General features: G+C 48.7%; 1 protein-coding gene across 1 annotated transcript; it reads right to left on the bottom strand.

The window, feature by feature from the left end:
• zgc:114119 (Mediator of RNA polymerase II transcription subunit 30-like) lies at positions 1 to 27,863 on the bottom strand. Its single transcript, XM_068011473.1, has 5 exons — positions 27,731 to 27,863; positions 16,341 to 16,570; positions 4,068 to 4,226; positions 3,285 to 3,377; positions 1 to 582 (listed from the first exon to the last, which is right to left on the bottom strand). Exons 2-5 carry the CDS (start codon positions 16,551 to 16,553, stop codon positions 487 to 489), a joined length of 561 nt encoding a protein of 186 aa, XP_067867574.1. The 5' UTR covers positions 16,554 to 16,570; positions 27,731 to 27,863; the 3' UTR covers positions 1 to 486.

Raw genomic sequence — 27,863 nt, 5'->3', positions numbered from 1 at the left:
AAAATTTTAAGAAGCACACTAGTTTCTTTATTGTGCAGATAAATTTTCTCCTGGGTGTTGTTCCCCAGCAGTGTTTTAGAGATCAATCTTCAATTCCTGCAGACTCCGGGACTGCCCTGGAGAGTTGGCAACCCGAGTCCTGGACCTTCCCCACGTTGCCAAGAACTCCCACAAAGAGAGACTGAATCGGATCACCATTTCCCACACCAAAATAACGCAACACGTTGTTTCAGTGAGACCCATGGCGTCTGAACAAATTTACTGGAGAAAGTAGTTATTGACCTGTCAAATGAATTACCATCCCACCCCCTCCCCCCAGCCCCCTCGTGTACAAATTATACATTTTTTGTAAATGTAGAAAAGTTATATATACAGTGCAAAAACAATAAAAAAAAAATACACCAAATACTTGAAGGTTTCAGTGTTTAAAAAAGATCTAAATGGAGAGGTCAGTTTGTGAAACAAAATGGGATTTTCATCCTGAACCTAGTTCCTCATTGCCAGCATAGAATTGATGTCCCATATGAGATTCCGTAGCTGGTCCATAATGTGCTTCAGTTCTTGGTTCTTCTGATGCAGTTTCTGGGAGAACAAAGAAAAGAATGTATTAAGAACAGGAACGGTTGGCATTCCCCCTCCTCTTGAAAGTTTTTAGCCACATGTTTTCAACATATCTCCCCTTAATCTTCTCTGCGCTAAGAACAACCACCCTAGCTTCTCCAGTCTCTCCACATAACTGAAGTCCCTTCCGTCAAACAATACACTGTTTTGTACACAACAATGGATCAGATGTTCTTAGAAGCCCCAGATCTGACCCCAAAATACACTCTTTCAGTCTAATGAACTTACCCAGATGCACCAACACTGGGATCTAGTAACATTTGGCAATTTTTTTTCCACCATGATGATTGCACTGACCTTTTTACTAATTATTTGCAATTTGCTTTCAGACATGAATTAGCCAGTAATTGGAGATTTATCTGGCTCAGGTCCATATTGCACAAGAGTCCTTGGCATTTAAAGAAAAGCTGAACTTAATGAGCAACCTTTTACATAAATTACGCAAGGTCCGATATGAGTGGATATCGCGCACAGACACAAAAGTAATCTGACATTTAACAGAGACCAAGAACATAACATGGCCTTCTGTGGTTTAACACTTGTAATACAGCAGGCATATGAATAAGGCAACAGTTCATTGCTGTTCCCAACTCAACTTAGAGTCAAACTGTACTTATCTATTGATCTGAGTATAGAATTCTGATGGACAGGAGCAGGGAAAAGAAAAAGAGGGAGAGAGAGGGGGAAATTTCTACCTATTAACATCCGGTTACTATTTCTGGTAAATACACTCAACTCCTGGACTATTCTGTAAAAAAACTGAGCAGTTTCTAATTATTGTGTGACTACAGCTGTAGTTATTTCAATTAACGTACTGGAGAGAGGAGATTTGATGAACCAAATGCCACTTTCTCATCAACAAGCTTAAACAGTAAGTCAGACAAGATACATACCCTCTATATACCATCACCTACTGGCTCAACTCAGGACTGTAACTCAAAGCACAATGAATAGACACCTCCCTGGAATGACAGAGTAGCTAAAAACATGGAACAGAATATAAATGGCACACGGGAACAGGAGGAAAAAAAAGGAGGAAAGTCTGGTTGCATAATTTGCAGATTTAAAAGGTGATTGGTAGAAGGATTAGAGGGGACAAGAAGAAAAACATTTTCACCCAGAGGGTGGTGGGTGCCAGGAACGGTGGTGGAGGCAGAAACCCTCAACTCTTTTAAAAGATACCTGGACATGCACCTGAATTATCGTAACCTGCAAGACTACGGACCAGGTGCTGGATAGTGAGATTAGATTGGGCGGCTAGTTTTTTCAACCAGCACAGACATGATGGGCTGAATGGCCTCCTTCTGTGCCGTAACTTTTCTATGATTCTATGAAGCTCCTGGAGTTAGCTTATCTTCTCTGTTTGACTATGCAACCTGCACTATATGATTTGCATCCCTGGCTTTTCATCCTCAATAATATATATCATATAAAGACAAAGGGCTGAGACAGTGTGCAAGAAAGGGAAGAGAGGGCGAAGAGGAGTAAGAGCACGCAAAAAAGGGAAAGAATTGATATTTAAAAAGCATTTTTCATAATCTCAAAACATCCCAATGTGCTTTACAACAATTGAAGTACTTTTGAAATGTAATCATTGCTGTAATGTAGGGAAATGCAATTTGCACACAGCAAGGTCCCACAAACAGCAATGAGATAGTGACCAAATAACATGTTGGTTGAGGGATAAATACTGGCCCCAGGACACTGGGGATAAGTCCCCTACTCTCCTTGGAAATAATGTCATGGGATCTTTTGCGTCTACCCGAGAGGGCAGATGGGGCTTCAGTTTAAAACCTCATCTCAAAGACGACATCACCCTCAGTATCACATTCATGTTGAACTGCATTGTGCAATCTCTATGGGAGAGTTTCTCATGTTTGTGCCAAGATATATCGGATTGCCTGAGAAAACACTGGAAACTCAGGTATTGGCTAATGTTCCTCCATTCGTTTACATTTTAATCCCGTGGTGTGTACAATTATATGCTACAGCACTCCAGTAGGCTTTCGTTTCAGGAGTTTGCCTTTGCAATTTGGTCAAATTGAAATATCTGTTGTATTTAATGCAAATTGTAGCACAACGAACAGCAACCACAATTGACACCAGCTCATTTATTATATTCCAGCCAACTCACTTTGATACAGATGTTAAAAAAAGTCATTCACTGTTTACAAGCAATTTACAGGCAGCAACAAGTCACCTGGAGTCCCACAAGCAGTATTTAAACAGTGGCCTTAAAAAGAACAGGTCAGGTTAGCAGTTAAACCTCACAATTAGAATCACAGAATGATCAGCACAGAATGAAGCCATTCGGCCCAGCGTGCCTGTTGCCGACTTTTTGGTAGCGCTATCCAATTAATCCCAGACCCCTTATTTACCCCATTGTCTTTTGAATTTTCACCCTGACATTTCAGTGCATTCCAATACATCATAACTCGCTGTGTGAAACAAGGTTTCCTCATGGTGCGTCTGGAAGTTCGGAGAACCAGAGTACACCTGGGGCTAGCCGCTATTATTTAAAAAACGCTGGATGGAGTGAGTCTAGGGGTTCCCGAGGCAGAGCTTTGCCCAAGGTGATTTTAACCAAAGGCCTACTGCACGTTTTATGAGCATGATGCAGAAATGATTTCAAAATCAGAGAGCTGCGAGCACGCGCACTTTACCTCGAGGATTTCCTGGCACTCTTTGTTTGCTAAACCACCAACGTTTGGAAAATCAGAAGGTCTGAAGGGCTCCTCGCCCACAAAAGGAATTAACTGCGGAGAGAAAAAACGGACAGCAGGGTTTGTAAAGGCACATGGGAACAGGAGCAGGCCATTCAGCTACACAAGCTTGCTGCGCCATTCAGTTAGATCATGGCCCATCTGTACCTCAACTCCATTTACTCACCTTTATTCCATGTTCCTGAATACCCTGTCCCAACAAAACTCTAACAATCTCAAAAGTTTCAACTGACCCCCTAGGATCCAGAGCCTTTTGGGAGAGAGTGTTCCTAGATTTCCAATACCCTTTGTGTGAAAGTGCTTCCTGACATCAACCTGGAATGGCCTAGCTCTAATTTTAAAGCTATGTCCTCTTATTCTGCATTCCCCCACCAGAGGGGATAGTTTTTCTGTATCTATTCCATGAAATCTCTATCATTTTAAGCACCTCAATCAGATCACTCCTCAACCTTCTCCTACAAACCAAGTTTGTGAAACCTGTTCTCAAAACGTAATCTTTTAAGCCCTGCTACCACTCGGAAATATCTGCCCTGTACCCTCGCCAAGGCCAACATACCCCTGCTGGGCTTCGGCTGGCCAAAACCTGCCCTTCGTTCAGCGATGATTAATTAATTAAAGAGAGAGGTGCGCACTAATTCCACATTTCATTACAATTCTCTTGGCCCATTATTTGCACTGAAAAGAGAACCCATTAGAAAGAAGCCTGTACTCATCACTAGGTACCTCTGTTACAGAGACGTCAGTGACCCCGCACATCTCTCCACATTTATCGTACAGCAACCGCAGCTTCTTGAAGAGCAGAGTGAGCTGGCGCAGGTGCTCCTGGAGTTTGTTGTACCGCTCCTGGTACACCATGTGATTCTGTGTCACACCATTCGGAAGCTGCAAAGAAACAAAGAGTGGAATATTGATTGGGTACAGAGAGATTTAAATACTATCAACATACCAACAGAGTCACTCCCAATCACTGCAACCCATTGCCCCCTTATCACTCTCTTCTTCTCTCCAACACCTACCTACTCCCCTTCTTACCACCACCATGCACCAATACTTTGGGAGAAACACGATAGATCAGAACTGGAAATTTCCGGAAGCAGGACAGCTTGCCGATAAGATACATGACTTTATTCCCCACCCCCAATATTTATTTTTCACCTGAATTAGGTCCTTGGAGAGGGTGCAGATTTACTATAACAGAACCAGGGATGGGGGAGTTCAGTCCCGTGGAGAGACTAGAGAAACTGGGATTGATCATCTTGCAGCAGAGAAGGTGAAGGAGAGATTCGATGGAGATATTCACAATCATGACAGATCTTGAGAGTCAATGAGGAGAAACTGTTCCCTCTGGTGAGGGAGTCAGCAACGGGAGCACACAGATTTAAAGTAATTGGCAAAAGAGGCAAAGGTGAGATGAGATTTTTTTTTAATGCAGTGTGTTAGGATAATCTGGAATGCACTGAAAGGGTGGTTGAAGCAGGTTCAATAGTAACTTCAAAAGGAAAGTAGATAAATACTTAAAAAGGAAAAATTTGCAGGGCTATGGAGTAAGAGCAGGGGAGTGGACTAATTGGATAGTTCTTTCAAACAGCTAGCACAGGCACGATGGACTGAATAGACTCCTTCTGTATTACAAGACTCCATGAAACATTTGAGGCACAAAGCCCTCCATTTTCCTTTAATTACACCTTGGAGCGCTTTTCTATGTTGAAGTTTTTGTTGGAAGGATGAAAGCAAGTGACATTTCAACATCACCTCTTAATTAACCCAGCTCAGTGTGTGCTGCAGGGGCTGGTTACAGCCTGACTGCTTTAATCAGTGACCCAGGCTTGTGCAGCAGGATGTGTAACAGGGACAACGTAGATGGATATAATCAACTTTCCAAGTTCAAAACCAGACATGGAGTTGTCAGGGAGGCAGGAGGTCGACTACTTTATGCCCATTCTAAAAATGTGATGGGAAATCTCAGCAAGGATATACAGGCCCTGGAGGACAGGCAGCACAGATTCACCAGAATGATACTGAGGCTAAGGGAGGGTGGGTGAGGGGGGGGGGGGGGGGGGAGGGAAGAAGGGAGGGTGTGTGTGGGGAGGGAGTGAGTCAGGGTGTGGGGGGAGGGAGGGAGGGAGGGATGTGGGGGGGGGGAGGGAGTGAGGGTGTGGAGGGAGGGAGTGGGAGGGAGGGAGGGTGAGGAGGACAGGAGTAAGCAAGAGGGTAAAAGCCTGGCTTGGGTATAAAAATTAAAACCTGACCCAGGCCCTTCAATATCTTTCGTGCCCGAGCCGACACGAATATCGATCATCCGTTCTGGCAGCAGGCGATTCCTGCAGCTGGAGTTGTGGGGAATCATGGGTAGGCCTGATCTCGTGACTTCCCGGAAGCAGCAGTGTCCAGCCTGACCCGACCCGACCCGAGCCCGAAGGCTGGACACGGAATATAGACCCAACCCAATCACGACACATGTAGTTGGATCCAGTTGGGTTTGGGTCGGGTAGCCAGGCTTTATGAGAGCTGGTGGGGGGGTGGGAAAAAGGAAGAGAGAAAGGGTGGGGGTGAGAGAGCGAAAGAGAAAGAAAGAAGTTATCAAATTTTAAAAACTCTAAGAACAATTTACCACCTGCAGGAATGAGACCTCACTATTTTAGTTGTTCCCTTTCTGAGTCGGAGTGTTTGAGCGACATTGCAGGAACATAAATATCATCTCAAGGATCCTTATGCCATTAAGTACCAGCCATAACTTTCTGCACGTGTTTAGTGGGTAATAAATATGCAATTACAGCAATATCTTGAAACTTGCAGGGAGGTTGAGGACGAGCTGCCGTTTTAATGAGGCCAATGGTGGAACGTCACAAATTTCCAATGACTTGTGGTGATTCACAACTCAGAGGGACATCTTGTCCTCACCACAAGCTGCTGGATGATTTACACTTGAATAATGGCGAGCACCATTAACCTCACCGTTATTTTCCCAGCAGATTCTGTGCCCTTATTTCAGGTTCCGTCTTACCAGTGGCTGTGCTTTATAATGTGTTGTGGGATGATGCTTAACATTTCCAGTCAATGCAAGGCTACAATTACTTGCTGCATTGGGACAGGTAGGAATGGAACCAAGCAAAGGATGTGCCACAGAGGAGATGGTGCAAGAGCATTCAGTTAGAAAAAGAAAACTTGGCTCTAGAACTTTAAAGGGAAGTAGCTGAGAGGTGACCTAATAGAGGCAGAGAAGAGTAAATGGGATGGAAATAGTAAACCTGAAACATTGCCTTAGATTAAACAATGACAGGGATACAAACTCAAACTGGTGAGAGACAAATTTAAGACTGATTTAAGAGGTGCTTCACACAAACACAGCAACCAACATGCAACATGAACTGCTGAATGGAATAGCAGAGTTGAAAACTGTAAACAATTAAATGCTTTGGACAGAGGGTGTGCAGGGGAAGCAATGTGTAGGTTCCATCTGGATAGAGAAACTACATTGTGCTGAATTGGTTTTCTTCATTGCCTGTCTAACTGTGATCAAGTTTTAAAAATCTCAGCCTCTTTTTCAAATCCTCAATGGCCTCTCCTTCCCTACATCCCTCTGCAATCTCCGTATTTCTCTAATTCTGGCCTCTTGTGCATCCCCAATTTTCATCACTTCATCATTGGCAGCCATGCCTTCAGCTGCCTGGGCCCTAAGCTCTAGAATTTCCTCCCTAAACCTCTTCTCCACTCTCTCTTTACTCCTCCAAGTTTCTCCATAAAACCTACATCTTTGTCCAAGAGTTCGATCACCTGTCTTAATATCGCCTTGTGACTTTGTACCAAATTTGCTTGGTAACACTCCTGTGAAGCACCTTTGGAATGTTTTACTAAGTTAAAGGGACTGTATCAATGTAAATTGTACTATATAGCCATCCTGCTCACTTAATTCAGCTCCCAAGAGTTAGAGGTAAAGATAGATTTTACAATAAAAAAAGCAAACACTGTAGATGCTGGAAATCTAAAATAAAAACAAAAATGCTGCAGACTCACCAGAGGGAGGGAGAGAAATGAAAGGTCATAGACCTGAAACATTAACTGTGTTTCTCTCTCCACAGATGCTGCCCGACCTACTGAGCGTTTCCAGCATTTTCTCTTTATATTTTAAGCTAAATCTTCACATGGCCACACGAGGAAGTAAGGGTGCTGTCACAGCTGAGTGGCAACATTCGGTGCCAATCCAAAAAGATCCACATTACTGAGCTCCTCCCGCTCAGGGAATTTCCGTCCCTTTATCTTAAAGGCGGAATTAAACATCTTTTCCTGAACAATATTGGGATGAGGGACTTCAGTTACATGGAGAGACTGGAGAAACTGGGATAGTTAAATTTTTCTGCTCTAAGGAGAAGAGATTTGATAGAGATGTTCAAAATTAAGACGGGTTTTGATAGAGTAAGTAAAGGGAAACAGCTGAATGGTCGGGAACCAGAGGCCACAAGTTTGAGCTGATTTGCAAAGGAGCCAGATGCAAGATGAGAAGAAATTTTTTTATGCAGCAATTTTGATGCTCTGGAATGTACTACCTAAAAGGGAGATGGAAGCAGATTCAATTACTTTCAAAAAGGGAATTGGATATGTACTTGAAGGGGAAAGAGCAGGTGATAGTACATTCAAAAAGCTGGCACAGGCACAATGGGCCAAATGGCCTCCTGTGCTGTATCATTCTTTGATTTGAGTGACAATAAAATATACGAAACTCACGTGCTGCTCTTCAGTACAACTTTTCAAAACCTTTGTCTTACTTCCATTAACAAAGAAGCTCAAATTCAGAGTATGTGCTCATTACTCCTGCTGCCAACTAACAGATGATAAAACATTGTAACCCGAACAGCACAGTGGCGCAGTGGTTAGCACCGCAGCCTCACAGCGCCAGCGGACCCGGGTTCAATTCTGGGTACTGCCTGTGTGGAGTTTGCAAGTTCTCCCTGTGTCTACGTGGGTTTCCTCCGGGTGCTCCGGTTTCCTCCCACAGCCAAAGACTTGCAGGTTGATAGGTAAATTGGCCATTATAAATTGTCCCTAGTATAGGTAGGTGGTAGGGGAATATAGGGACAGGTGGGGATGTGGTAGGAATATGGGATTAGTGTAGGATTAGTATAAATGGGTGGTTGATGGTCGGCACAGACTCGGTGGGCCGAAGGGCCTGTTTCAGTGCTGTATCTCTAAATAAATAAATAACTGCACCCAACAGGTGGCTGCGATTGTTCAAAGAGCAACTGCATCCTCTGGTGGTTATGATCCTGTACTGCAACTCTTGAAAAAAAAAACACAATGACGTTTGGTCGATTGGAACATTCAGAAGCTTCTGCTGACGTCCTGTGGGGACACATCCCTTTATACCCCATTTCCCTTCTAATGGAGAATGCATGTTGCCTCTTCTCAGCAGCTCTTATTCTGTGTCTGCCTCGCATACCATGTTATCATGATTATCAATCCATCATGTGTGTACCCACACCCTACACTAAGACAGGTAATGTGGGGTAGTAGGGTTGCCAGGATTATCCTGGAGTCAGCAGGCAATAAAGATTAATCTCCTGGACAATTCCACGAGCAGCCCCGGAGAAAAATCATAGTGGCACTAAAGAGATTTTATTCATTTTCTTTGAATCTTCTTTGGCCTCCTTATCTCGAGAGACAATGGGTAAGCGCCTGGAGGTGGTCAGTGGTGTGTGGAGCAGCGCCTGGAGTGGCTATAAAGGCCAATTCTAGAGTGACAGGCTCTTCCACAGGTGCTGCAGAGAAATTTGTTTGTCGGGGCTGTTGCACAGTTGGCTCTCCCCTTGCGCTTCTGTCTTTTTTCCTGCCAACTGCTAAGTCTCTTCGACTCGCCACACTTTAGCCCCGCCTTTATGGCTGCCCGCCAGCTCTGGCGAACACTTGCAACTGACTCCCACGACTTGTGATCAATGTCACAGGACTTCATGTCATGTTTGCAGATGTCTTTAAAGCGGAGACATGGACGGCCGGTGGGTCTGATACCAATGGCGAGCTCGCTGTACAATGTGTCTTTGGGGATCCTGTCATCTTCCATGCGGTTCACATGGCCAAGCCATCTCAAGCGCCGCTGACTCAGTAGTGTGTATAAGCTGGGGATGTTGGCCGCCTCGAGGACTACTGTGTTGGAGATACGGTCCTGCCACCTGATGCCAAGTATTCTCCGGAGGCAGTGAAGATGGAATGAATTGAGAAGTCGCTCTTGGCTGACATACGTTGTCCAGGCCTCGCTGCCATAGAGCAAGGTACTGAGGACACAGGCTTGATACACTCGGACTTTTGTGTTCCGTGTCAGTGCGCCATTTTCCCACACTCTCTTGGCCAGTCTGGACATAGCAGTGGAAGCCTTTCCCATGCGCTTGTTGATTTCTGCATCTAGAGACAGGTTACTGGTGATAGTTGAGCCTAGGTAGGTGAACTCTTGAACCACTTCCAGAGCGTGGTCGCCAATATTGATGGATGGAGCATTTCTGACGTCCTGTCCCATGATGTTCGTTTTCTTGAGGCTGATGGTTAGGCCAAATTCATTGCAGGCAGCCGCAAACCTGTCGATGAGACTCTGCAGGCACTCTTCAGTGTGAGATGTTAAAGCAGCATCGTCAGCAAAGAGGAGTTCCCTGATGAGGACTTTCCATACTTTGGACTTCGCTCTTAGACGGGCAAAGTTGAACAACCTGCCCCCTGATCTTGTGTGGAGGAAAATTCCTTCTTCTGAAGACTTGAACGCATGTGAGAGCAGCAGGGAGAAGAAAATCCCAAAAAGTGTGGGTGCGAGAACACAGCCCTGTTTCACGCCACTCAGGATAGGAAAGGGGTCTGATGAGGTGCCGCTATGTTGAATTGTGCCTTCATTTTATTTGTACTTTCATTTATTAATTATAAACATAACTAAGATGGAAATAAAGGCTGTTTGACTGGGTGGGGCAGTTAATGGTAGGTGGTCATGTAATTAACCCTCCAGAAATACATCCAGAGTTGGCAGCCCGATCGTGTAGTGGATATATTATGGGACAAGTAATACAGAGAAGGCAAGTTAAAAGCCCACCATGACAATGTCAGAATTTGAATTCAGTTTTAAAAATCTATAAATAATAAGCTGGTACCAGTAAAAATCACCATGAAGCTTTCAAGTTGTTGTAAAAACCCACCTGGTTCACTAATGCCCTTTCGGGAAGGAAATCTGCTGTCCTTACCCAGTCTGGTCTGTGACCCCAGTCCTATACCAATATGTTTGATTCTTAACTATTCTCTGAAGTGGTGTAGCAAGCCTTTCAAGTTGTATCCAGGACAATTAGGATTGGGCAATATACACCAGCCTTGCCAGCTACACCCACATCTTGAGAATGAACATGAAAGAGTGTCAACAAGTGAAGCATCATCAATCTTTGATAGTTTTGGAATTTTTCTGGCAAACACAGAGATTAGATAAGGACATCAGCTTACCAATGCACCGAGAAACATCAGTAAAGGGTACGAGGGTGGTTGAATTCACTGGATCTTGATCATGGCTTCACAGATTAGAACATAAACCTTGGATTTAAATTTAAGTTAGGCATGTCTGCCTTGGTTCAGTGGTAGCATTTCACCTTGGAGTCAGAAAGCCATGGTTCAAGTCCCAATCCTGCTCCAGAGACTTTGAGGACAAAGTCTAGGCTGACACTCCAGTGCAGTCCTGAAGGAGTGCTGCACTGTCGGAGGAGCCATCTTTCAAATGAGACATTGAAGAGTTGCCCCCATCTTATCTCTCAATTGGACATAAAAGATCCCAGGGCACTATTTTGAAGAAAAACAGGGGGAGTTCAACCCATCTCCCGGCCAATATTTATCTCTCAACCAACATCACTGAAACATTATCTGGGCATTATCACATTGCTGTTTGTGTGATCTTGCTGTGCACAAATTGGCTGCCACATTTCCTACAACAGTGAGTGCTCTTGAAGTGTACTTCATTGGCTGTAAAGTGCTTTGAACAGCCCGAGTCATGAAAGGTGCTATATAAATGCAAGCTCTTTCCTTCCTGCAACCAAGTTGTTAAGGTGTCAGTCAGCATTGAGTCATTGGAGTCACAATAAAGAGAAACAGGATCAAAAATATCAAACCTTGGGCAGTGTTATTTACTGCCCCCTCCAGGAGGTTGAACACCACAAAAAAATGTCAGGGACCACAACATGAATGAGAAAGAAAAAACTTATTGCAACCTCGCCATCCTATTTGACTCCAAACTGAGACCCCGCTCCACATCCTTTCCATCACAAAGACCCCCTACTTTCACCTTCATAACATCACCCACCTCCACCCCCTGTCTCAGCCCAACTAGCACTGAAAACCCCTTTCATTCTTTTATTACCTTCATCCTCTACTACTCCAATGGATGGCCTCCCATCTTCCACCTTCCATAAACTTCAGCTCTGCTGCCCTGTATCCCTCTTGCTAACCTGCAATGGCTCTTGGATCCCCAGTGTCCTCAATTTATAATTCTCATCCTCAGATTCAAACAGACCCAGACAGGAGGAGAGGGAAAGCCCAGTGGTGGAGAGCTTTGGGAACTATAGGCTCAAAGTCTCCTCTTCCTCCCAAGCATGCTACACTTATCACGTCTCCAATTATTCATATACTACATCCTAAAATGTTACTTTCTGAAAGAAATCTAAATTTGAATGAATATTAACAGCTTTCATCATCTCCTTCGGGAGCCTGTTCCAAAGATTGACCACTTGCTCACTTAAATCTCAGATCCACACATTAGTTTTAAAATTTACCCCTTCAAGCACAGACCATGTCCTCTGGTTCTACTGTTCTGGACAAGGGGCTCGTCACGGTTGACACTATCTAGGACCTTTGTGGTTTGTATGGCCCAGTCGCGACACCATTATGAGAGCACGAATCTGCCCAAGTCATGTCAGGTGTTGACAGACTGGCTACATATTTCCTGTTTTTAAAAAAATCACAGGCAGGCACTCAGAAATCACGCTTGTGACTTTCAACAGGAAACACTGATGCAGCTCAAATCTCATATTGCAATAATAATGACACAGGTGTGTTAGCTGTGTCTCAGTGAGTAGCATTCTCGCCTCAGTCAGAAGGTTTGCAGTACAAGTCCTACTCCAAAGCTTTGAGCACATAATCTAGACTGACACTCCAAAACCAAGGGAGGGCTCCACTGTCAGAGGTGCTGTCTTTTGGAAAAGACATTAAACCAAGGTGCTTTTTAAAAAAAAATTATTTCATGTTATATGGGCATCACTAGCAAGGCAAGCATTTTCTGCCCATGCCTAATTGCCTCTAAGAAGGGGTGAGCCACCTTCTTGAATCACTGCAGTCTGTATGGCGTTGGTACTCAGGCGCTGTTAGGTAGGGAATTCTAGGATTTTGACCCAGTGACAATGAAGGAACAGCAATATATTTCCAAGTCAGGATGGTGTGCAATTTGGAGGTTAACCTTCCAGTGATGGTGCTCCCATGCACCTGCGGCCCCTGTCCTTCGAGGTGATAAAGGTCACAGGTTTGGGAGGTGCTGTGTGGAAGCCTTGGTGAGCAACTGTAGTGCATCTTGTAGATAGTACACACTGCAGCCACTGTGCGCCAGTGGTGGAGGGAGTGAATGTTTAAGGTGATGGATAGGGTGCCAGTCAAGCAGGCTGCTTTGTCCTGAATGGGGTCAAGCTTGTGTGTTGGAGCTGCACTCATCCAGGCAAATGGAGAGTATTTGGTCACAGTGGACAGACTTTGGGAGTCAGGAAGTAAGTTACTCGCTGCAGAATACCCAAACTCTGACCTGCCCTTGTAGCCACAGTATTTGTGTGGCTGAGCCAGTTAAGTTTCTTGTCAATGGTGACCACCAGGATGTTGCTGGTGGAAAGTTTGGCAATGGTTGAATGTCAATGGGATATCATTAGATCTCTGTTGTTGGAAATGGTCATTGCTTGGCAGTTAAGTGGTAAGTAGCACTCACATCTTCATTATCAGAGATGTGAATGGAACTGAACACTGTGACCATCCCCACTTCTAACCCTATGAAGCAGCTGATGATGGTTTGGGCCTGGGTCACTGCCCTGAGGTACTCCTGCAGTGACGTCCTGGGACTGAGTTAATTGGCCTTCAACAATCACAACCATCTTCCCTTGTTCAAGGTATGTCTCCAGCTAGTGGAGAGCTTTCCCCCTACCCCCTCTCTATTCCCATTGACTTCAATTTTTCTAGGGGTCCTTGTTGTCAAGGGAAGTCACTCTCACATCACCTCTGGTATTAACTCTTGTCCATCTTTGGACCAAGAATGTAATGAAGTATAGAGCGATGGCTCCTGGCGGAACACAAACTGAGCATTAGTGATCAGGTTTTTGCTGCAATGACAACTTTCTTCACTTTGCTGATGATTGAGAGTAGACGGATGGGGTAGTAGTTGGCCAGATCATATCGGTCTAACTTTTTGTGGACAGGACATACTTGGGCAGCTTTCCACATTGTCTGGTAGATGCCAACGTTGTAGCTGTACTGGAACAGTTTGGGAAGAGGCACGGCTAGTTCTGGAGCATAGGTCTTCAGCATGCAGCCGGAATATTGTCAGGGCCCATAGTCTTTGCTGTATTTAATGCACTCAGCCATTTCCTGATGTCACGTGGAGTTATTCGAATTGGCTGAAGGCTGGCTTCTATGATGGTGGGGTCCTCAGGAGGAGGCTGAAATGGATCATCCACTTGGCATTTTTGACTGAAGGTTGCGAACATTTCAGCTTCGTCTTTTGTACTCGTACTGGGCTCCCTCATCATTGAGGATGGTGATGTTCATGGAGCCTCCTTCTCCCATTAGTCATTTAATTGTCCACCACCATTCACAACTGGATGTTTAGTTTAGAGATACAGCACTGAAATGTGGATGGACTGCAGAGCTACGATCTGATCCATTGGTTGTGGGATTGCTTAAGCTCTGTCTATAGCATGCTGCTTCTGCTTTTTAGCATGCATGCAGTCCTGTGCTGCAGCTCCACCAAGTTGGCACTTGATTTTTAGGTACGCCTCATGCTAAAGGCCTGCTCAGGTCGGGAAAAAGAACCCAACTGAACCACAGCGGACCCGAGCCCGACCCGGCCAGAGTCCCTCCAATTTCACCCCCAGCCCGACCCGACCCAACCATCCCTTTACTTACCTTCCGACTGGGAAGTCACTCATTCACTGCGCAGACTCAGTTTCGTCCTGGACTCAGGTAAGTTTTTTATTTTTAATACTTACCGGCAGAGCACTTACCATGTGCGTCCAGCCTGAACTCAGCCCAAAAGTCGGACCCGGAAGAGGGGCCCGACCCGACCCAAACCCGGTACATGTCGTCAGGTCCCGTCGGGTTCAGGCCTTTACCTCATTCTGCACCGATCAAGCTGTTCTACACTCCTCATTGAGCCAGGTAATGGTAGAGTGAGGGATCTGCTGGGCCTTGAGGTTACAGATTGTGACTGAATACAATTCTGCTGCTGATGGTCCACTGCGCCTCATGGATGCCCAATTTGCACTGCTAAATCTGTTCTGATTCTATCCCATTTAGCATTGTGGTAGTGCCACTGGTGTTGGAGGCTGTTCTCAGGATTTCACTGCACAGTTCTTGTGAAGGGGTTCATTCCTACCAATACTGTCATAGACAGATGCATCTGTAACAGGGTAGATTGGAGAGGACGAGGTCAAGTAGGTTTTCCCATGTTGGTTCTCTCACCATCTGCCACAAGTGTAGTCTGGCAGCTATGTCCTTCAGGACTAAGTGAGCTCGGTCAGTAGTGGTGCTATCGAGCCACTCTTAGTGATGACATTGAAGTCCCCCACCGAGAGTACATTCTGTGCTCTTACTACCTTCAGTGCTTCATTCAATTGGTATTCAACATGGAGGATTACTGATTCATCAGCTAAGAGAGGCCAACAGGTGGTAATCAGCAGGAGGTTTCCTTGTCCATGTTTGACCTGATGCCATGAGACTTCATAGGGTCCTGAGTCAATGGTGAGAATTCCAGAGCAACTCCCTCCCAACTGTGCCACCACATCTGCTGGGTCTGTACTGCCAGTGGGACAGGATGTACCCAGGGAGGGTGATGGAGGAATCTGGAAGTTGGCTTAAAGGTATGATTCTTTGAGTATGACTGTGTCAAGCTGTTGCTTGACTAGTCTATGGGACAGCCCTCCTAACTTTGACACAAGTCCCCAGATATTAGCGAGAAGGACATTGCAAGGTTGTCTGGGTTGGGAGGTGCAATTGCTGTGTCAGGTCCCTAGCTCAATACCATGTGGTCCATCTGGTTTTATTCTTATTGTATGAAATGGCTGCACAAAACTACAACTGAGTGACTTGCTAAACCATTTCAGAGGGCAGTTATGGGCACCTGTCCTCTCAGGTGAATGTAAAAGAGCCCATGGCATTATTCAAAGAACATGGGAGTTTTCTCTGGTGTCTTTGCCAGTATTTATCGCTTAATCAACATCACTAATCAGATTATTTGGTCATTTATCTTGTAGCTTTTTATGGAAGGTTGCTGTGTGATTCTTACATTACAACAGTGACTACACTTCAAATGTACTTCATTGGCTGTAAAACACTTTGGGACGTCCTGAGGTTGTGAAAGGTGCTACACAAATGCAAGTCTTTTGAGCCCGAAACGTTAACTCTGCTTCTCTTTCCACAGATGCTGCCAGACCTGCTGAGTGATTCCAGCAATTCTTGTTTTTGTTTCAGATTTCCAGCATCCGCAGTATTTTGCTTTTATTATTATGCAAGTCTTTTGACCCTGGATCAGGTGGAAGTCTCATTAAAGTGTGCAAATCAGGCTCCCGTGACATCAATGGGGTCCTTTCCTGTACCCTGTATGGCTAACCCATTCTGTAACTTAGCTGGAAATTCTTGATGCAAATGCCTTATGCCTGAAATGGAAAAATTGTCCTATTGCTCACCACAACACGTCTCGTTTTAATGTGAATTAAATTGAGGAGGAGAGAGGGAGAAACCAGTCACCTGTGTCGCCCGGAGCATGTGGAAGATGTCCATCGTACGCGCCACAATGTCCTGAACAGTTTCCTGGCCGACCTTGCAGAGGGTGACGCATGTGATCTCGCGCAGGGCACTCTGTGGCTGCTGCGGGTTGACTGGCGCAGCAGGGTGGACGGGTGTGGCAGGTTGTGAGTGCAGGCCAGGGATCCTTGGCCCAGCCCCTGGAAGTGCCGTCATGACCTGTCGAGGCAAACCTGCAAATAACAAGGAGAGACAAATAAGCAAATGGGTACTTGGAGTTTAGAAGGTTAAGGGATGATCTGATCAGGATATTTAAAATGATTCAATTGGTTGATTCCATCTGATCATGGAATTCTAGAAACAAGGGGCATGATGTTAAAATTTGAGCTAGGCCATTCAACAATAACATTCATTTATACACCACTTCAAGCATGGTTATCAAACAAGGTTTGACCCTGAGCCATATATGGAGATAACAGGACAGGTGACCTAAAGCTTGATCAAGGAGGTAGAAGGAGCATCTAAAGAGCGAGAGAGAGAGAGAGAGGGAGGGAGGTTTCGGGAGGGAATTCCAGACCTTAGGGCTTAGACAGCTGAAGCCAATGACGGAACAATGAAACTTGGGAATGCACAAAAGGTCAGAACTGAAGAAGCATAGACACTGCAGTGAGTTTTAGGGCTGGAGGTGGTTATGGAGTGAAATTGGAAGTGATACCAATATTTTTTCTCACAACAAGTAGTAGAATTCTGAAATTTTGTCCCTCATAAAGCTGTGGATCAATTGGAACTTGCATGAAGTCTGTAGATACTTGTTGGGTAGAGGTGTCAAGAGATATGGAGTGAAGGAGGATAAATAAAGTTGAGACACAGATCAGCTTTGATCTATCTCAATGATGGAACTCCTACCCCTATGCAATATCTGGTACCTTGTGCCAGCAGTCTGTGAGAAGACTGCACCCATCCAAACAGAGAAGTCAATCATGGTGGATAAAGAAATGGGGATTAAATTGCAGGCCGGGAGAGAATAAGAGGGTAAAAAGAAATTTGAACTCAAAAGTGTCATAAAGAGTCTGTAATAATAATATAATAATTTAAAAAACAGATCCCATTTTACAGACAGCCAAGGCTCAGTTGGTAGTACCCGAATCAAAAGGTTCAAAATCCATTACAAAGACTGGAGCACAGAAACCTAGGCTGGCAATCCAATGCATTAGTAGGGAATACTTCCCTGTCGGAGGTGCTATTCAGTCAAGACGTTAAACCAATGTCCCATCTGCCATCTCAGGTGGACATAGAAGATCCCCTGGCACTACTACAAAGAGGAGTGGGGGGGGGGGGGGGGGGGGGGTTATCCCTAGTGTCCTGGCCAATATTTATCCCTGAGCTAACTGCATTAAATAAGAGATTATCTGGTCATTATCGCATTGCTGTCTTGGATTTTGCTGTGCACAAAATGGCTTCCGTGTTTCCTACATTACAGCAGTGACTACACGTCAAAACTACTTCATTGGCTGTAAAGTGCTTTGGGGTGTCCTGGAGTCATGAAAGGTGCTGTATAAATGTAATTTTTTTTGGATTCAGAATTAACATTTTAGTTAAATCAGCAAAAGCCTGCCCGCACACACATCAAACCTTTAGACCTTTGTGGTTTGTACAGCGCTATTGACTATTTTGTTTCCACAATTGAAACTTCAGCTCACCCAAAATTCTACTGCCCATATCCTAACTTGCACCAAGTCCTCTTCATGCATCACTCATGCTCACTTACGCGGGATCCCAGTCCAGCAACACCTCGATTTTAAAAATTCTCATCCTTGTATTCAAAACCCTCCATGGCTTCAGCCCTCAATTATCTCTGGAGCCTCCAGCCCTACAACCCTCCGAGTTCTCTATGCTCCTCCAATTTTGGCATCTCGTGCATCCCCCGCTTCCTTCATGCCACCATTGGCACCTTCAGTCACATTGGCCACAAGCTCTAGAATTTCCTCCATAAACCTCTTCATCTCTCTACCCTCCTTAAAACCTCTTAAAGCCTCTTTGTCCAAGCTTTTAGTCACCCCTATCTCTATCTTTGGCCCAGTATCTATTTCTCTCTAATTAATGGTGCTGTGTTCCTTGGGATGTCTTGCTATGCCAAAGATCCTAAATGTAAAGTGCGGTTGTTAAATTACAAGTCATGGAATCAGCAAATGGTGTATCAGAATGGGAATATGCTGTTTATAGTGGCATGGAGCCAATAAAATCTTAAACTGTTAACATACACAAGACAATAATCTGTAGAGTCCTTTTTCCTTTATGGGTTACTCAGATGGAGTTTCTGCTTTTTTCCCCTTTATTCTGCTGAATAAAGATGACTTCTTTACTGATTTTACTTATTTTCTTTAGAAAAAATCATTTTTGGGATGTGAGTGTCACTGGCAAGGCCAGAATTTACTAAGCATCCCTAGTTGCCTTATTAACCTGCGTTGCTACTTTTAGTGATGTGAATCTGTAAGCCCAGATCCTTCTGTTCCTCTACCCCATGTATACACTTAATTTCCAAGGAGCATGGGACTCATTATTCGTATATATTACCTCACACTTATCTATATAGAAGTTAAATTGCCATTTACACACCCAAGCTGCAATTTATTAATGTCTTTTTGTATTTTGTCACAGTCCTCCTCTGTATTTATTACACCCTCCAATTTGATGTCATCCGCAAATTTTGGGATGCCCAATAAAAGTCAGCTCATCTCAGTCTTTAAACTTTCAAACAACTCCCAAGCACCCACAGCTACAGGAATTGAGTTCCAAATTTCACTATAGCTTGTGTGAAGAGGTCCTTCCTGATTTCACTGCTAAATGGCCTGGCTCTAATTTTAAAGTGATGCCTCCTTGTTCTGGATTCCCCCTCAATCTTCTAAACTCAAGAGAACACAAGCCATGACAGCAACCTGTCCTCACATTTTAACCCTTTCAAACCAGAGCTCAAGATGATCAGCTTCAACAACTCCAGCTTGAGGGCAGAATACATAGCAGGTAACTTTTGCTAGAAACTGATGACAGGCAAGGAAGGGATCCGGCTGTCCGGAAAAGGGAGGAGGGGGAAGAAAGGAAAACAGGAAGGAAGGAAAAGGAGGAAGGTAGAATGGAAGAAGCCTTATATATCTTTTAAAGCCACAAAAAATGTATTTAGTGTTCAAAAGCATCAGTAAAATAATTCAATTTTTCTGCCTTCTCGCTCAAGGTTTGATACAGCTTTTGAAAAGGTCCCGTATAGCAGGCTGGTCAAAAAACTAAAAGCCCTTGGTATCCAAGGAAAAGTGGCAAATTGGATCCAAAATTGGCTTAGTGGCAGGAAGCAAAGGGTTGTTGGGGGTTTTTGCAACTGGAAGGCTGTTACCAGTGGAGTTCCGCAGGTCTCAGTACTTGATCCCTTGCTTTTTGTAGTTTATATTAATAATTTAGACTCAAATGTAGGGGGTGTAAAAAAAAGTTTGCAGATGATACAAAAATTGGTCATGTGGTTATTAGTGAGGAGGAAACCTTTAGACTGCAGGAAGATATAGATGGTCTGGCCAGTTGGGCGGAAAATGGAATTCAATCTGGAGAGGTGTGAGGTAATGCATTTTGGAAGGTCCTACAAGGCAAGGGAATATACAATAAATGGGAGGATACAGAGTAGTGTGAAGGAACAGAGGGACATTGGATTGTATGTCCATAGATCCTTAAAGGTAGGACAGCTCAATAAGGTGGTTAAGAAGGCATATGGCATGCTTTCCTTTCTTAGCCGAGACACAGACTACAAGATCAGGGAGGTTATGCTTGAACTGTATACAAAACTAGTTAGACCACAGCTCGAGTACTGCATACAATTTTGGGCACATTACAGGAAAAATGTGATTGCACTGGAGACTATGCAGAGGATGTTACAAGGATGTTGCCAGGACAGGAAAATTTTAGCTAAGAGAAATGATTGGATAGGCTAGGGTTGTTTTCTTTGGAACAGGAGGCTTAATTGAGGTGTATGACATTTTGAGGGGCCTATTTACCTTTTCAGGGGGGGTCATAGATTTAAAATAATGGGTAGATAGATTTAAAATAAATGGGATTAGAGGGGAGATGAGGAAACATGCTTGCACCCAGAGGGGAGTAGGGACCTGGAACTCTGCCTGAAAGGATGATAGAGACAGAAACTCTTACCACATTTAAAATGTACTTGGATGCCTATTCAAGAGCCATGACCTGTAGGGCTACAGACCTAGTGAAGATGAGTCTCGGCTGGGTAACTATTGGTCAACTGAAACGAATTCGATGGTCCGAATGGCCTCCTTCTGTGTCATAAATTTTCTATGGTACCACTGACCGAAGTCAGGTCAGCAGGTGTTATCACAACACACTTGTGTATTTAAAAGCAAAATACTGCAGGTGCTGGAAATCTGAAATAAAAACAGAAAGGGCTGGAAATACTCTGCAGGTCTGGCAGCATCTATGAGGAGAGAAGCAGTTAATGTTTCAGGTCAGTGCCCTTTCATCAGAACTGACCTGAAACGTTAACTCTGCTTCTCTCACTACAGATGCTGTCATACTTGAGTATTTACCCTCATACTGGGGGGGGGGCATTTTTTAAAAAATCTTTCCTTGTTGGGGTCCTTTTTAAATTGCAAACACTCAATAGGAGACCGTGCAGCCTCACCTTCCCCCAGGCAACGGCCCCCGCCATACAGCCAGCTATGGAGAGGAAACAATTCAGAATAGGATTTAAAGTGAATCATGGATTTGCGTTAAGAGAAACCCAACCCGACTTTTAAATTAATCCAAATTAAATATTTTATATGAACATGTATTGATAGATATATAGGGAGGAAAGGATGGAATCTTCTCAAGACATGGAGAATTGGAAAAGGCAGCGGGCTGCCTCTTTTTAACAGGAGGGAGACTATGTGTCGAGGGAGAACAGGAAGGTGGCTGTGGAAGGAAGGGGGGGGACACGACGTGGGGGAAGGAAGGGGGACAGGGGAGAAGGGGGGACAGGGGAGGTGGGGGGGGGGGGGAAGGAGGTGGGGGGGGGGGAAGGAGGTGGGGGGGGGGGAAGGAGGTGGGGGGGGGGGAAGGAGGTGGGGGGGGGGGAAGGAGGTGGGGGGGGGGGAAGGAGGTGGGGGGGGGGAAGGAGGTGGGGGGGGGGGGAAGGAGGGGAGGAGACGGGGGGGAGGAGACGGGGGGAGGAGACGGGGGGGAGGAGAGGGGGGGAGGAGAGGGGGGTGGAGGTGGGGAGGAGAGGGGGGTGGAGGTGGGGAGGAGAGGGGGGTGGAGGTGGAGAGGAGAGGGGGGTGGAGGTGGAGAGGAGAGGGGGGTGGAGGTGGAGAGGAGAGGGGGGTGGAGGTGGAGAGGAGAGGGGGGTGGAGGTGGAGAGGAGAGGGGGGTGGAGGTGGAGAGGAGAGGGGGGTGGAGGTGGAGAGGAGAGGGGGGTGGAGGTGGAGAGGAGAGGGGGGTGGAGGTGGAGAGGAGAGGGGGGTGGAGGTGGAGAGGAGAGGGGGGTGGAGGTGGAGAGGAGAGGGGGGTGGAGGTGGAGAGGAGAGGGGGGTGGAGGTGGAGAGGAGAGGGGGGTGGAGGTGGAGAGGAGAGGGGGGTGGAGGTGGAGAGGAGAGGGGGGTGGAGGTGGAGAGGAGAGGGGGGTGGAGGTGGAGAGGAGAGGGGGGTGGAGGTGGAGAGGAGAGGGAGGTGGAGGTGGAGAGGAGAGGGAGGTGGAGGTGGAGAGGAGAGGGAGGTGGAGGTGGAGAGGAGAGGGAGGTGGAGGTGGAGAGGAGAGGGAGGTGGAGAGGAGAGGGAGGTGGAGGTGGAGAGGAGAGGGAGGTGGAGGTGGAGAGGAGAGGGAGGTGGAGGTGGAGAGGAGAGGGAGGTGGAGGTGGAGAGGAGAGGGAGGTGGAGGTGGAGGTGGAGGTGGAGAGGAGAGTGGAGGTGGAGGTGGAGAGAGAGGGAGGTGGAGGTGGAGAGGAGAGGGGAGGTGGAGGTGGAGAGGAGAGGGAGGTGGAGGTGGAGAGGAGAGGGAGGTGGAGGTGGAGAGGAGAGGGAGGTGGAGGTGGAGAGGAGAGGGAGGTGGAGGTGGAGAGGAGAGGGAGGTGGAGGTGGAGAGGAGAGGGAGGTGGAGGTGGAGAGGAGAGGGAGGTGGAGGTGGAGAGGAGAGGGAGGTGGAGGTGGAGAGGAGAGGGAGGTGGAGGTGGAGAGGAGAGGGAGGTGGAGGTGGAGAGGAGAGGGAGGTGGAGGTGGAGAGGAGAGGGAGGTGGAGGTGGAGAGGAGAGGGAGGTGGAGGTGGAGAGGAGAGGGAGGTGGAGGTGGAGAGGAGAGGGAGGTGGAGGTGGAGAGGAGAGGGAGGTGGAGGTGGAGAGGAGAGGGAGGTGGAGGTGGAGAGGAGAGGGAGGTGGAGGTGGAGAGGAGAGGGAGGTGGAGGTGGAGAGGAGAGGGAGGTGGAGGTGGAGAGGAGAGGGAGGTGGAGGTGGAGAGGAGAGGGAGGTGGAGGTGGAGAGGAGAGGGAGGTGGAGGTGGAGAGGAGAGGGAGGTGGAGGTGGAGAGGAGAGGGAGGTGGAGGTGGAGAGGAGAGGGAGGTGGAGGTGGAGAGGAGAGGGAGGTGGAGGTGGAGAGGAGAGGGAGGTGGAGGTGGAGAGGAGAGGGAGGTGGAGGTGGAGAGGAGAGGGAGGTGGAGGTGGAGAGGAGAGGGAGGTGGAGGTGGAGAGGAGAGGGAGGTGGAGGTGGAGAGGAGAGGGAGGTGGAGGTGGAGGTGGAGGTGGAGAGGGAGGTGGAGGTGGAGGTGGAGAGGAGAGGGAGGTGGAGGTGGAGAGGAGAGGGAGGTGGAGGTGGAGAGGAGAGGGAGGTGGAGGTGGAGAGGAGAGGGAGGTGGAGGTGGAGAGGAGAGGGAGGTGGAGGTGGAGAGGAGAGGGAGGTGGAGGTGGAGAGGAGAGGGAGGTGGAGGTGGAGAGGAGAGGGAGGTGGAGGTGGAGAGGAGAGGGAGGTGGAGGTGGAGAGGAGAGGGAGGTGGAGGTGGAGAGGAGAGGGAGGTGGAGGTGGAGAGGAGAGGGAGGTGGAGGTGGAGAGGAGAGGGAGGTGGAGGTGGAGAGGAGAGGGAGGTGGAGGTGGAGAGGAGAGGGAGGTGGAGGTGGAGAGGAGAGGGAGGTGGAGGTGGAGAGGAGAGGGAGGTGGAGGTGGAGAGGAGAGGGAGGTGGAGGTGGAGAGGAGAGGGAGGTGGAGGTGGAGAGGAGAGGGAGGTGGAGGTGGAGAGGAGAGGGAGGTGGAGGTGGAGAGGAGAGGGAGGTGGAGGTGGAGAGGAGAGGGAGGTGGAGGTGGAGAGGAGAGGGAGGTGGAGGTGGAGAGGAGAGGGAGGTGGAGGTGGAGAGGAGAGGGAGGTGGAGGTGGAGAGGAGAGGGAGGTGGAGGTGGAGAGGAGAGGGAGGTGGAGGTGGAGAGGAGAGGGAGGTGGAGGTGGAGAGGAGAGGGAGGTGGAGGTGGAGAGGAGAGGGAGGTGGAGGTGGAGAGGAGAGGGAGGTGGAGGTGGAGAGGAGAGGGAGGTGGAGGTGGAGAGGAGAGGGAGGTGGAGGTGGAGAGGAGAGGGAGGTGGAGGTGGAGAGGAGAGGGAGGTGGAGGTGGAGAGGAGAGGGAGGTGGAGGTGGAGAGGAGAGGGAGGTGGAGGTGGAGAGGAGAGGGAGGTGGAGGTGGAGAGGAGAGGGAGGTGGAGGTGGAGAGGAGAGGGAGGTGGAGGTGGAGAGGAGAGGGAGGTGGAGGTGGAGAGGAGAGGGAGGTGGAGGTGGAGAGGAGAGGGAGGTGGAGGTGGAGAGGAGAGGGAGGTGGAGGTGGAGAGGAGAGGGAGGTGGAGGTGGAGGTGGAGAGGGAGGTGGAGGTGGAGAGGAGAGGGAGGTGGAGGTGGAGAGGAGAGGGAGGTGGAGGTGGAGAGAAGAGGGAGGTGGAGGTGGAGAGAAGAGGGAGGTGGAGGTGGAGAGAAGAGGGAGGTGGAGGTGGAGAGAAGAGGGAGGTGGAGGTGGAGAGAAGAGGGAGGTGGAGGTGGAGAGAAGAGGGAGGTGGAGGTGGAGAGAAGAGGGAGGTGGAGGTGGAGAGAAGAGGGAGGTGGAGGTGGAGAGAAGAGGGAGGTGGAGGTGGAGAGAAGAGGGAGGTGGAGGTGGAGAGAAGAGGGAGGTGGAGGTGGAGAGAAGAGGGAGGTGGAGGTGGAGAGAAGAGGGAGGTGGAGGTGGAGAGAAGAGGGAGGTGGAGGTGGAGAGAAGAGGGAGGTGGAGGTGGAGAGAAGAGGGAGGTGGAGGTGGAGAGAGAGGGAGGTGGAGGTGGAGAGAAGAGGGAGGTGGAGGTGGAGAGAAGAGGGAGGTGGAGGTGGAGAGAAGAGGGAGGTGGAGGTGGAGAGAAGAGGGAGGTGGAGGTGGAGAGAAGAGGGAGGTGGAGGTGGAGAGAAGAGGGAGGTGGAGGTGGAGAGAAGAGGGAGGTGGAGGTGGAGAGAAGAGGGAGGTGGAGGTGGAGAGAAGAGGGAGGTGGAGGTGGAGAGAAGAGGGAGGTGGAGGTGGAGAGAAGAGGGAGGTGGAGGTGGAGAGAAGAGGGAGGTGGAGGTGGAGAGAAGAGGGAGGTGGAGGTGGAGAGAAGAGGGAGGTGGAGGTGGAGAGAAGAGGGAGGTGGAGGTGGAGAGAAGAGGGAGGTGGAGGTGGAGAGAAGAGGGAGGTGGAGGTGGAGAGAAGAGGGAGGTGGAGGTGGAGAGAAGAGGGAGGTGGAGGTGGAGAGAAGAGGGAGGTGGAGGTGGAGAGAAGAGGGAGGTGGAGGTGGAGAGAAGAGGGAGGTGGAGGTGGAGAGAAGAGGGAGGTGGAGGTGGAGAGAAGAGGGAGGTGGAGGTGGAGAGAAGAGGGAGGTGGAGGTGGAGAGAAGAGGGAGGTGGAGGTGGAGAGAAGAGGGAGGTGGAGGTGGAGAGAAGAGGGAGGTGGAGGTGGAGAGAAGAGGGAGGTGGAGGTGGAGAGAAGAGGGAGGTGGAGGTGGAGGGAAGAGGGAGGTGGAGGTGGAGGGAAGAGGGAGGTGGAGGTGGAGGGAAGAGGGAGGTGGAGGTGGAGGGAAGAGGGAGGTGGAGGTGGAGGGAAGAGGGAGGTGGAGGTGGAGGGAAGAGGGAGGTGGAGGTGGAGGGAAGAGGGAGGTGGAGGTGGAGGGAAGAGGGAGGTGGAGGTGGAGGGAAGAGGGAGGTGGAGGTGGAGGGAAGAGGGAGGTGGAGGTGGAGGGAAGAGGGAGGTGGAGGTGGAGGGAGGTGGAGGTGGAGGGAGGTGGAGGTGGAGGTGGAGGGAGGTGGAGGTGGAGGGAGGTGGAGGTGGAGGGAGGTGGAGGTGGAGGTGGAGGGAAGAGGGAGGTAAAGGTGGAGGTGGAGGAAGAGGGAGGTGGAGGTGGAGGGAAGAGGGAGGTGGAGGTGGAGGGAAGAGGGAGGTGGAGGTGGAGGGAAGAGGGAGGTGGAGGTGGAGGGAAGAGGGAGGTGGAGGTGGAGGGAAGAGGGAGGTGGAGGTGGAGGGAAGAGGGAGGTGGAGGTGGAGGGAAGAGGGAGGTGGAGGTGGAGGGAAGAGGGAGGTGGAGGTGGAGGGAAGAGGGAGGTGGAGGTGGAGGGAAGAGGGAGGTGGAGGTGGAGGGAAGAGGGAGGTGGAGGTGGAGGGAAGAGGGAGGTGGAGGTGGAGGGAAGAGGGAGGTGGAGGTGGAGGGAAGAGGGAGGTGGAGGTGGAGGGAAGAGGGAGGTGGAGGTGGAGGGAAGAGGGAGGTGGAGGTGGAGGGAAGAGGGAAGAGGGGAAGAGGGAAGAGGGAGGTGGAGGGAAGAGGGGAGGTGGAGGTGGAGAGAAGAGGGAGGTGGAGGTGGAGAGAAGAGGGAGGTGGAGGTGGAGAGAAGAGGGAGGTGGAGGTGGAGAGAAGAGGGAGGTGGAGGTGGAGAGAAGAGGGAGGTGGAGGTGGAGAGAAGAGGGAGGTGGAGGTGGAGAGAAGAGGGAGGTGGAGGTGGAGAGAAGAGGGAGGTGGAGGTGGAGAGAAGAGGGAGGTGGAGGTGGAGAGAAGAGGGAGGTGGAGGTGGAGAGAAGAGGGAGGTGGAGGTGGAGAGAAGAGGGAGGTGGAGGTGGAGAGAAGAGGGAGGTGGAGGTGGAGAGAAGAGGGAGGTGGAGGTGGAGAGAAGAGGGAGGTGGAGGTGGAGAGAAGAGGGAGGTGGAGGTGGAGAGAAGAGGGAGGTGGAGGTGGAGAGAAGAGGGAGGTGGAGGTGGAGAGAAGAGGGAGGTGGAGGTGGAGAGAAGAGGGAGGTGGAGGTGGAGAGAAGAGGGAGGTGGAGGTGGAGAGAAGAGGGAGGTGGAGGTGGAGAGAAGAGGGAGGTGGAGGTGGAGGTGAAGAGGGAGGTGGAGGTGGAGGTGAAGAGGGAGGTGGAGGTGGAGGTGGAGGTGGAGAGAGAGGTGGAGGTGGAGGTGGAGAGAAGAGGGAGGTGGAGGTGGAGAGAAGAGGGAGGTGGAGGTGGAGAGAAGAGGGAGGTGGAGGTGGAGAGAAGAGGGAGGTGGAGGTGGAGAGAAGAGGGACGCCGTGGAGGTGGAGAGAAGAGGGAGGTGGAGGTGGAGAGAAGAGGGAGGTGGAGGTGGAGAGAAGAGGGAGGTGGAGGTGGAGAGAAGAGGGAGGTGGAGGTGGAGAGAAGAGGGAGGTGGAGGTGGAGAGAAGAGGGAGGTGGAGGTGGAGAGAAGAGGGAGGTGGAGGTGGAGAGAAGAGGGAGGTGGAGGTGGAGAGAAGAGGGAGGTGGAGGTGGAGAGAAGAGGGAGGTGGAGGTGGAGAGAAGAGGGAGGTGGAGGTGGAGAGAAGAGGGAGGTGGAGGTGGAGAGAAGAGGGAGGTGGAGGTGGAGAGAAGAGGGAGGTGGAGGAGGTGGAGAGAAGAGGGAGGTGGAGGTGGAGAGAAGAGGGAGGTGGAGGTGGAGAGAAGAGGGAGGTGGAGGTGGAGAGAAGAGGGAGGTGGAGGTGGAGAGAAGACCAGGTCAATTTCACGGCAGCTTGGGTGTCTCACTTGTCAGTTTCAGCCGCCTGGAGACATTGTAACAAACATTCTGAACACCAGTGAAATCAACATTCCGGGACAATGTTGCAACGTTCTAAACGCGCTGCTACAATGTATCGCAGCACGTCCGACATTCCAAAAACATCTCTCACCCTCCCCTTCTCAAACAATAACACTCACAATGTGTGTACCTTCCATCTTTTTAATTCTGAATTAAAATTAGATTCAAGAAACGATCGACTGCACGACTCGATAATGTTACCACAAACAAAACAGAACTGAATCTTTCGTCCGCAAAAAGATAACGTTTGTTAATATAAAATCCGTACACGGATTAGGAAAGAATTGTGCTGCCTTTCCAAAACCCGAAACAAAAAACCTTTTACCTCTTTAAACTTCAAATCCAAATCCGCCAGGTTTTGCCCTCCGAGTTCGCCCTCGAACCTTTCTTATGTAAAATAGAAACTTTCAATATTATAACAGGAAGCGGTCTTGTTTTTCCAGGAGCAAATCAGAGAT

This window comes from Heterodontus francisci, chromosome 31, assembly GCF_036365525.1.
Source record: "Heterodontus francisci isolate sHetFra1 chromosome 31, sHetFra1.hap1, whole genome shotgun sequence".
NCBI classification, from domain to species: Eukaryota; Metazoa; Chordata; class Chondrichthyes; order Heterodontiformes; family Heterodontidae; genus Heterodontus; species Heterodontus francisci.
The sequence above is the reverse complement of the archived record's forward strand: the minus strand, read 5'-3'. Positions and strand labels throughout refer to the sequence as shown.

What these genes read in the sequence shown, in the direction of transcription:
- zgc:114119 (XM_068011473.1), bottom strand. Translation starts at nt 16,553, where the DNA reads ATGACGGCACTTCCAGGGGCTGGGCCAAGGATCCCTGGCCTGCACTCA. An exon ending in ACATGCTCCGGGCGACACAG is followed by an intron (nt 4,227 to 16,340) that starts GTGACTGGTTTC and finishes GTTTCTTTGCAG; the next exon opens with CTTCCGAATGGTGTGACACA. An exon ending in AGTGCCAGGAAATCCTCGAG is followed by an intron (nt 583 to 3,284) that starts GTAAAGTGCGCG and finishes TTGTTCTCCCAG; the next exon opens with AAACTGCATCAGAAGAACCA.